This window comes from Toxorhynchites rutilus, chromosome 3, assembly GCF_029784135.1.
Source record: "Toxorhynchites rutilus septentrionalis strain SRP chromosome 3, ASM2978413v1, whole genome shotgun sequence".
NCBI lineage: Eukaryota > Metazoa > Arthropoda > Insecta > Diptera > Culicidae > Toxorhynchites > Toxorhynchites rutilus.
Window position 1 is genome coordinate 43,712,310 of NC_073746.1, and position 11,438 is coordinate 43,723,747.

At 41.6% G+C, this 11,438-nt stretch overlaps 1 protein-coding gene across 1 annotated transcript; it reads left to right on the forward strand.

The window, feature by feature from the left end:
* Window positions 1-3,858: 3,858 nt before the first annotated feature.
* LOC129773076 (uncharacterized protein K02A2.6-like) lies at window positions 3,859-8,254 on the forward strand. The gene is made up of 4 exons (XM_055776626.1): window positions 3,859-4,240; window positions 4,432-4,968; window positions 5,345-7,085; window positions 7,309-8,254. Exons 1-4 carry the CDS (start codon window positions 3,859-3,861, stop codon window positions 8,252-8,254), a joined length of 3,606 nt encoding a protein of 1,201 aa, XP_055632601.1.
* Window positions 8,255-11,438: the final 3,184 nt, after the last annotated feature.

The window sequence follows — 11,438 nt, forward strand, 5'->3', positions numbered from 1 at the left end:
ACGAAAATATAAACGCATCCGCTTGAGAACAGAGACTGTGAAAGTGTTTGTATGAGCGTGCGAGAGCGAGCGCCAGCGTGAGATAACAACAGAAAGCACGTGTAGCGGAGAGTACACTGGGTTGATTACAAACACCCACGCTGTTATTACATAATTGCACAGGTGAGATGGTGAGCTTCGATTCAGCTTTTACCTGAAAAGCGCCATCTCTGTTTAGGAATGTTTACATATTGTATACAAAAAGCTTTGTATTATGTAAAACTGTTCGAAAGTGTTGATTTTCACATTTTTTTCCAAAACATATATTTTTATCAACGCTTATATTGCGTTAGCCTGACGGGGCCGGGAGTTCAATATTTCGACAATTTTTCTTATTATCTATATTAGTTATATGTAACCGATTACTCGCGGTTAACTCGAGGTTAGTATTTCAAGTGTTTTCGTAATTGGGATGTTGCTGTCTCTAATGCTCTGTACGTGTGCCCGACACGTGATACTGCATTTACGGAATACGGATTTTCACATTTTGTGAAGAAACATTGCGATTCTGTTTGATGGTCCATGCTGAGTGCGCGAGCATCAGGGTGGTAAAGTGTCTACATATCAGACATAGGTAGGGAAAGTGGGGGGGGGGGGTAAGACGGACATGCTAAGAAAAACTTCAATTGACGGATTTCGTGCCAACTCGACCAGATGCTGGCATGACCCTCTCAAAATTGAATGAAACTCTCTGAGTGTGAAGACCTTACCTAATGATGCAACTTGGCATACTTAGTTTTCCGAAAATTTATCTAGACTGACATATGGAAAGAGTACTAATATAGGGTTGGGGAAAAGAAATATCGTATTTCTGAAATTTGACGCTTTATTTAACATACTTAAAATTATCCAATTTAATTCAAATATGCGCCGTTTTGTTCGCAAACTTGTTGTCATTTAGAAGCAACTTCATTATCCCCCCTTATAATCCCCCCCCTCCTTATTTGCAAAAAACTCAGACAGCCAGTTTTCGCGAGCCTCTTTTGAGGCCAACTTAGTATCACCAAGAGCGTTTTGCATGGACCGGAAGAGATGCTAATCACTTAGAGCCAGGTCCGGACTATACGATGGGTGCAATAAGACATCCCATCCGAGCTCCCGTAGCTTCTGGCGGGTCATCTTCGACAGCCACTACACCAGAACGAAATCGATCAAAGCAACGCTGTGCTATGTGAATCGTTACAGTATCGGGTCCTTAAATACACGAATTTTTTCGGCCGCCTTCGTTGCAGTTTTACCTCGCAGGTAGTAAAAACGTAAAATATGGCGAATTTCTTGCTTGGTGGACTCCATATTTGACGCGCTATAACTTGAGACTGAAAAGGACAATCACAACACTGTCAAAACGACACTTGTAGCACAGATTGTCGTCTTTGAATAGCCGTATAGTATGACCCGATGCAATAAGTACAACACAAGATATGTTTAAGTGTTGCCGTTTATAGACAATATACGACATTTCTTTTTCCCCAACCCAATACTAAATACTTTTGACCATTTTTTTATAAAAAATTTTTACTCCAAAATGGTAAGTGATGAAAAGGGATTTTTGGAAGAGTTTTAGGAATATTATTGAATTTTCAGAAAAAAATACTGAAAAAAAAATTTTTGAAACCCTACACTGAAAAAAATGGATTTCAAAAACTAAAAATCGATTTTCTCAAAATGGTCATCTCAGATTTCGATGAAATGGCAGACAAATGGTAGATAAATATGTGCCCTACAACTCTTCCATTTCTTATAAAAACTTTTTCAATATTTTATTGAAATTTGTTTTTTTTTCAGTACAGAAAGCCAACCCAAAATAAAAAAAATGATAATAATAGAAATATTGAATGAGTGTTTTAGAGGTCTTTATTTCAAATCAAATCTAATAAAACTTATGACATTTTTTGACATTAAATTCATTTGATCTTATACCATAACGATATTAACTTATGTTCTAAGAGATACAATCATCATTCATTCCTATTTTTTCTTTTTATTTAACATTTTGAAGATTTTGGGATCATCCACTGAATTTGAAAACCATTTAACTGCGATTTTATTTTCATCTACAGCAATAAAGCAATGAAAATGGTTGTATTCCCGATATTGTTTTCGCGTGATTGAATAATTCTCCAAGCTCACTCGCCTTTTCGTATGCTGTTCTTTGGATACGTAACAGAGGTTCAATTTCAATGATACATTTGTCATTTTGTTTAACCACTCAATCATAAAGCCCTAGTGCTGTTTGGATTGTGTTTCCGTAATATTGGGCAAGACTTGCTCTCTTTGCCATTCGTTTCAGAGCCCCACCTATTGCATCACAGGGTCCTTTCCCGTGGGTGGTGGCAAAGAAATGCTTCTAGGCCGTAAACTTTTTTGAAATTACACAGGCTGACGAAATTCTTTTTGTTATTGTAGTGTGCTGCTACTCCATAAGACATGAATGTCTTTTTAGTAAAATCGGTTATTTTCCTGAAAATTTTTAAATTTTTCTATAACACTGTCACATTGTCGTGTATGAAAAATTCTAATATTCTAAATATTCTTTGTAGTACATTTTAAATGGGTGAATAGTTGCTCGCGTGTTATTCAAGTCCCGCATTTTGAATTATGAATGAAAAATTCCCTGAAGAATTACTAATTACTATTATTTCTCCTTGCGTCAAAGATTCTTTTTTATTTCGCTAGAAAGCAGACTGCTGTTTGTAAATAAAGTCATGCTCTATGAGTTTGTCTTCTTTATCAATGAAATATGGCACAAATTCATCGATTGGTTTTAAAATAGTTTCCAAATTACAACGGTCTGTGGTCAGCCATTGTTGAAAACGATTTCTTCTTTTCCGCTTTCCTCTAATCGAAGAGTTGTTTCTTCATGAATTGATGTTTAGGAAACACAATCCTTACACGCACGAAGATGGTAATATGTCGTCCGTTTTGGAACACTACATAGCATTTTTTCCATCAGTTCTCAAGCTGTTATCCATTAAATTTACATTTTCATGAATGGTACATACACAAACATTGTGAGTTCCTGTACTATCAAGTAATATACAGTGCTTTGGACTCAACTGCGTAAACAGTGTGAACCTAACATTCATGTTGCAAGTTTCTTGAAAAATCATGAACGCCTCTTTGAGAGACATCATCAAAAGGCGCTTCTGGACATGCTCTCTCATGCTCATTTCGTCTCAGATACAAAATCGTTAGTTCCAGGCATTGTCCTGCTGATATCATCACTGCCATAGAACTGGCTAACTTTGAGTTTATCTGTTTCATCAATTGCATTGATATAATTGACTGCACCGATGCAGATGAAGATACCTCTTCTGATATCAACAAAAAAAAATGTTTGTGTAAGAAGATAAACGAAAAGTGTACAGTGCGTGAAATCTCATTTCAAATTTTCTTACCTAACACATTTCCAAAACACGGTTACTTGTCGATGGCTGAGGATTTTGAAGACTTTGCTTGGACAATACCACTTCTGAAATATAACATTGAATGATAAGTGTTGTGTATTTAATTTTTTACATTCGAATTCTATTACTTTCTCTGGCAACACTGCCGTTCAGTTTTTTTAGAAGACTATATACTATCGAAAAGAATACCATCTTTTGTCGGTATATGACAATCTGAATTTAGTCCGTTTAGTTATTGGTAATGCAAATAAAAGTTATAAATCGCATCCGTCGTTGTCTCTTCTACCTCTAAAATCCCGAAGATATCATATTTTGGTGTCAGAAGTGGGATTTAGAGGCAAGTTTTTCGGTCGAAAGTAGGACGCGTACGTTTTGATTCAGTGACAAAATACAATGGCGGACCCAGAGCTAGATGCTAGCGGATGCCTTGAAATCCTCCTTTGCGCATTTGGCGCACCCGAGTCCCGTCCAAGCCGCGACTGCGCCAACCGCCAAAACACCATCGTTTTCTGTCTCGGAGTATCGATCCTCGGACACCACTTCTGTAGCGGACTACTTCAACCGCTTTGAGTGGGCTCTTCAATTGAGTAATATCCCTGAAGCACAATACGCTCATTATACTCGAGGGCATATGGGTGCGGAACTGAACAATGCCGTCAAGTTCCTGGTGAGTCCAAATAACCCGGCAGATGTCCCGTATGATGAGCTCCGAAAGACGTTAGTCGACCACTTCGACCAAGCTAAGGATAAGTACGTAGAAAGCATCAAATTCCGGGAAATCATACAGCAAAGAGGCGAGTCGATTTCCAGCTTCGTTCTACGACTCAAACAAGGTGCTGCTTATTGCGAGTATGGTGAATTTCTCGATAGGATGCTCATCGAACAGCTGTAGCACGGTCTAGAATCGCGAAAAATGTGTGACGAGATTATGCCAAGAAACCAGCGACGTTCAAAGACGCTTTTGAAGTTGCACACACCCTTGAAGCTACTCGCAACACAACCAAGGAAGTGCAAATAGCCAGATCATTGTTGACACCAGAAGCAACCAACAAACTTGGCTACGAGCGGCCAAAGACACGGAGAGTACATCCTAGCAGCTCATCCTCGTCGTATCTACAAATGTCACACAAACCGAATTACAACGAAAAAACATCATTCGACCAGAGTGTGTGTGGTGGATGTGGCGGTAACCATCCACGCAACAAGTGTAAGTTCCAGAGCGCGACGTGCTTCAACTGTGGGAAGACAGGCCACATCTCTAAAGTCTGCAGAGCACCAAAGCGGAATTTCCACGATCAATCGACCTCACAGGTACAATCGGAGGAACCTGCCATGCAAGTAGACGTCGTGCAGTCTCTGGACAAAATTCATTCCATCGCCACGTCTGTAAAGCGAGTCATTAACGTCATCATCGACGGACGGATGCTAGAAATGGAAGTGGATACCGGAGCTCCTTGCGGAATCATCAGTGAAGCGCAATTACGGACGCTCAAACCCTCCTTTACATTGTTACGGACAGATCGTCAGTTCTCCATACTGGCTTCTCAATGCCAGCGGAACGTCACGAGCTTTGGCAAAGACTGGAAATGTCCCCGATTTCAGATGCACTGATGCGGGAGGTCCTATTAGCTTACCGGGAGTTTCGCTGAAGACATCTTCATAAGTTGCCAACAACTGCGATAGAGCTTGTTGTTGTTTTTTCAGTAACACAGGAGCGGTAGGTACAAGTGAATGCACCGCGTCGTTTTGGGCGAATAGCTCATTCAGGTCCAGTTCACCCGAAAATTTGGCAATCCACTCTCTTCCACACAGCGTATCATAGTCACCGGACACGAGGTACAAATCCAGCTTTCGTGTCGACACTGGTCACCGTATTCAGTGTTTGGGTCGACTACCAGTAAACGTCAGCATCGGGAAAACGACACGAAAGCTGGATTTGTACGTCGTGTCCGGTGACTATGATACGCTGTGTGGAAGAGAATGGATTGCCAAATTTTCGGGTGAACTGGACCTGAATGAGCTATTCGCCCAAAACGACGCGGTGCATTCACTTGTACCTACCGCTCCTGTGTTACTGAAAAAACAACAACAAGCTCTATCGCAGTTGTTGGCAACTTATGAAGATGTCTTCAGCGAAACTCCCGGTAAGCTAATAGGACCTCCCGCATCAGTGCATCTGAAATCGGGGACAGTTCCAGTCTTTGCCAAAGCTCGTGACGTTCCGCTGGCATTGAGAAGCCAGTATGCCCAAGAAATCGACAAAAAGCTAGCTGCTGGTGTATACGAGAGAGTCGACTATTCTGAATGGGCGTCCCCCACCCACATCGTAGTGAAGAAAAACGGGAAACTACGCATCACCAGTAACTACAAGCCAACAGTAAACCCCCGGATGATCATCGACGAACACCCGATTCCCAATATTGAATCAATCTTCCACCGAATTAAGGGAGCGAATCTATTCTGTCATCTAGACGTGACGGATGCGTACACTCATCTAACCATCGACGCGGAGTTTCGACATATCCTCAAATTGAACACACCAACACATGGGTTGGTCCGTCCGACACGAGCAGTATACGGAGCAGCGATCTGGCAACGTCACATGGAAGCTATGCTTCAAGGTTTGTCCAATGTGATTAATTTCTTTGACGACGTTATAGTCTTTGCAGACAACTTCGAGAACCTGCTAATTGCACTCACAGCAGTTTTCGACAGAATGAGGCACCACGGTTTACGCTTGAACCGATCTAAATGTGTGTTCGGCACCCCAGTCCTTGAGTGTCTGGGTCACAAAATCGACATAAACGGTTTGCACAAATCGGACCAACACATCGAAGCCATTCGCAATGCACCCCGCCCGACCAGCGCAGATGAGTTACAGCTGTTTTTGGGAAAAGCCACATATCACAACGCTTTCATTCCCAATCTCTCCACCCGATCTCGTTGTTTGCGAGACATGCTGCAAGAGGAATCATTCGTGTGGGAGTCAGAGCGAATTGCCGCTTACGAAGACATCAAAACAGCGCTCATCTCACCGCAGGTCCTAATGCAATATGATCCGGACCTTCCCTTGATCTTGGCCACGGACGCCAGTAAAACTGGTTTAGGCGCAGTTCTCTCCCACCGACTGGAAAGTGGCCTGGAACGACCGATCGCTTACGCAAGCTGTGCTATGTCTCACACTGAACAGCGCTACCCACAGATAGATAAAGAGGCTCTAGCCATCGTATGGGCAGTCAAAAAGTTTTTCAATTACCTATACGCTCGCAGATTTACACTGGTCACCGATAGCAAACCACTGAGTCAAATTCTACATCCGACGAAGTCGCTTCCAATTTTGCACTTCAATTTTGATGTTGTGTTCAAATCTACGAAACAGAACGTTAATGCAGATTACTGCTCTCGAATACCTCAACTACTATCAAGATGCGAGGTTAACAAAATGTTTTGTTGTGAGGCTAGAGATATTGGCGAAGACGAACTCGATGTTTTTGCTATTCATCAGGTCGAACAACTACCAATTCGCGCCGAGCACATCGCTCGTGAAACGCGCAAGGATCCTAGCCTTGGTGAGATCGTACAGCTGTTGGAAGCCGGCACCGATGTAACCCGATCTGGATACAAATCACCAGAGTCGAAGTACACACTTGCAGCTAACTGTCTTTTGTTTGAGCACCGAGTAGTTGTACCGTCTGTTCTACGTTCGACAGTGTTAAACGATCTTCACGTCGCACACATTGGTATGGTTAAAATGAAAGGAATCGCTCGTTCTTTTGTTTACTGGCCGGGTATCGATGTGGACATAGAAACAACAGTGAAATCTTGTTTCGAGTGTGCCCGACAAGCGCACGCTCCTCCGAAGTTCAATGCTGCTGATTGTAGTCGACGCCTACAGTAAGTGGTTGGAGGTCAAGGTCACCACCTCTACCACTGCAGAAACAACTATTGGAGTTATGGACGAGCTGTTTTCCCGATACGGAGCACCAATCACAGTTGTATCTGATAATGGTCCTCAATTTACGGCCGGCGAATTCAAGCTGTTTTTGCAAAAAAGTGGAGTGAAGTTTCATAAGCTGTCAGCCCCGTACCATCCAGCAACAAATGGTCAGGCCGAACGATATGTTCAAACGACGAAGGATGCACTCAAGGCCATGGGAACAACTGCATCTAATTTGCAATCGAACCTGAATAACTTCCTGCAGCAGTATCGTTTGGCTCCACACGCAACCACCGGAGAATCGCCTGCCAAGTTGTTTCTTGGTCGAACCCTCCGCACACGATTAGATCTTCTGAAGCCAGACAGCGTTCACAAGAAAGTTACGATAAAACAACAAGCCAATTTCGAGCGTACTTTTCGGCAATTCTGTGTGGGTCAATCAGTTTACTTTCTGTCTGGAAACTCTCGAATGGACAAATGGATCCGTGGTGTAATTGGGGAACGAGTAGGTGATCTGCACTACGAAATCGACTATGCTGGGAAACGGTATAAGCGTCATATCGATCAAATTCGTTCGAGACTCGATGTAAACGGGCGACTAATGGATGAAGCACCAGGAGCTAAGGAGATTAGCCAGCAAGACACGCCACCACGAGCAACAGTTGTAATTTTCGACGATGATATTACAGGTTCGAGGGAACCATTAACTCCTGTAATTCCGAGAAATTCAAGAAGTGTTCTAGCCGAACCATCTTCTCCAGAATTCCACACACCAACCGGTGGCCCGGTTCATCAAGAGGCAGATTCACCTCTCTTCACCTTACGTCGTTCGACAAGATCTCGCCGCCCTCCCGTGAAGTACACCCCGTAGAAGACATTCCGAGAGGAGGGAAGAAATGTTGTGTATTTAATTTTTTACATTCGAATTCTATTACTTTCTCTGGCAACATTGCCGTTCAGTTTTTTTTAGAAGACTATATACTATCGAAAAGAATACCCCTTTTTGTCGGTATATGACAATCTGAATTTAGTCCGTTTAGTTATTTGTAATGCAAATAAAAGTTATAAATCGCATCCGTCGTTGTCTCTTCTACCTCTAAAATTCCGAAGATATAATAATAAGTAAATTATATTGAGTTGTACGGATACTGTTAGAAAGTAAAATCAATATAGGATAGGTGCGGTAGTATTGGCAAGTGCATCACCATTGGCACCATTTTCATTAGCACAATGGTATCAGTTTTGGCACTACTCCATGTGAGTATAACTGAGTTTTGGCATACTGAAACATTTTCTAACTATTGCCAACACTACCACACATACTCTACTCATTTTCGTACCTTCTGTATTATCGAACTCCAGACCATATAATGGATATCATATCTACAGTGACTCTTAATGGATACCTAAATCTACAACACCTATCCGATACCTGACCGAGCGTTCAAGAGATTTTTGGCAGATGACTATTGTTTGAGAGCTGTTGTTGTTCTCTGAATTAAATCGTATTATATTTGACTACAAAAACAAGCTGAAAACTGTACCTTAGGGCCATCATAAAACCATTTGTACCTGTTATTGATTTTTTCTATAACTTTACACCCATAAAAACATAGATAATTTTCGAGGAAAAAAAAAGTTTTTGTTAGAAAAACTTTTTTGCCTTAAATATGCACAAGTTGCTATGTATGGGAGTTGTAGGGTACATATTTATGTACCACTAGCTGACCCGGCAAACTTCGTCCCGCCCAAAATTTATTTTCCGTTATCACATCTACGTATTCTTACTAAGCGCACGTTCATTGGTCCAATCGCAGAACTGTTCATTGATTGATCTCTAATCTACCCTTTAAAATTATTTTTTTACTTTAAAATTTCAGTACTTCTACCAAAACTCGACATTATAATATCAAATTATTTTCAGACACAATTCTCGTGCAAGTTTTTCATCCACTTGCAAATAACATGTTTCACCGTTGCATGGAATAAATGTTTGATACAGAAAATATGATAGAATGAAGACAACCCTAAATCGGACAATTCCTTTGCTCTTATCAACACATTCGGCGATCCATTTTTATTTATATAGATAGAAGACGGTATGGGAGTGCGTTTTATCACATTAAAATCCATTTCCACTTTCGAGCGAAGATCAATTTCGTTACCACAAACGTAAAATGGAATAACAACGCTTGTCAATATGTAATTGTAGAACACACGTGAATTGAATTTTCCGAATTTTCCAATTATCCTTTGGAGTTTTTCGAAAATTTCCAATTGTCATGTTTGGTTTGGAATATGTTCTCCTTTCCAGAGGAGAAACATTTCTCGTACGGCAATACTCACAATACTCACGAAATTAAGGTGGATGGAAAGTCGTACGTTCTACGTCTAAAAATGGAGGATGGAGCGGTAGAAATGAGGATCTACAATCTTTCCAAAGATGTATCCAATCAAAAAATCGAAAAATCGACACGGCACTTCGTGCTCAGAGAGAAGATTTTTTTAATGATACGATCGCCTTCTATCTATGTCGTCGTACCGAGCATACAATTCTGGCTGGGGATTTTAACTGCGTGATACGGCAGTGTGATTCGACGGGATACAATATGAGTTCCTCTCTCCAGACTACCGTCCAACAGCTACAGTTGCATGATGTGTGGCTTAAGCTGCGAAGAAATGACGTCGGACATACATATATTGCTGCTAACTCTTCGTGACGTTTTTATCGCATCTACGTAAGCAGGGAATTGTGTGAACAGCTACGAAACACACACACATGCATGCTCGTTTTCTGATCACATGGCATTAACATCATGTATGTGTTCACCCAACCTCGGACAACCCCACGAATATGGTTTATGGTCGCTTCGACCCCATCTCCTCACCGACGACAACATTACAGAGCTCCAGACAAGATGGCAATTTTGGACACGATCATAGGCGTAGCTAAATGGAGTTGTGGCTAGTGTACGGAAAGCCGAGAATAGAAAAAAACGAATTTCATCGTGCCCAACAAACGATGTACATGTAACTGCGACGGGCATACGATAGCTACTACCAGAACCCGGGAATGCTAGCAACCATCAACCGCCTGAAGGGAGAAATGCTCGCTCTGCCTCGGCAGTTTTTTTAAATTTGTTTTTCCGTTCGAGAACTGCTGCTGTAGCCTGATAAAATTTTCATGTAGCAGCATTTAACTCTTTGCCAAAGCAGGATTCTCCTCCAGTCTCTGCACTAGCTCCTCGAATGATTTCCGATTCGTCAGGCGTAGTCTAAAATATGTCAAAATGTAGATTAGTAATCATTCAATTGAGTTAAAAATTCGTACTTTTTAGATTCCATTTTCCAAACGAGTCGATAGCAAGCATAGCATAGCATAGGGATACGACTTCAAATCAAGAAAAGTGACTGCTACAATCAAGTCATTCGCCCCACGAAATACCGTGAAAGCGCACCGGTGTTCATTCGAGGCGTATTTTCCCTAACATTCGCCAGCCATAATAGAGTAGCACGAGTGACTTGAGTTATCTCACGTCATTTGCGGCGTGAAATAAACCCCTGAATTTACGCGGAATTCAACTGTTTACCTGATTTTTTCCCAAGAAATGGAGGAATGGCCACGTGGATATTGAGGTATAATTTGCGTAATATCATTTAGCAGTGTAACGTTTATCTCTCTTGTATATTCTCTCGTGCCTCTCACACCAACCATTTTATTTCGCTCTGTAACTAAAAATCGGGCAATAAAGACGTGCGTGAAATAACTGACAAGTTGTCTGTCTTTATCCGAATATCCGGTTGTCCCATAAGTGGACAGCAAGGGGAGGGGTTCAGAAAATGTCCATGCTTGACCACGGAGGGGGAGGAAGGTGTCTGAAATCGTACTTTTCTGTTCACGTGGTATGTAGACAGTCCCTAATATGACACTGTGGTGTGTCTCGATATGTCGAATTAGAGGTGACTTACCGTACAATTTTTTTTCGGGGAGTGTAGGTTCGGAGTGTGTCGGAGTGGCAAAATCGTAGTTCGTCGGAGTGAATTAAGGAGCCGGC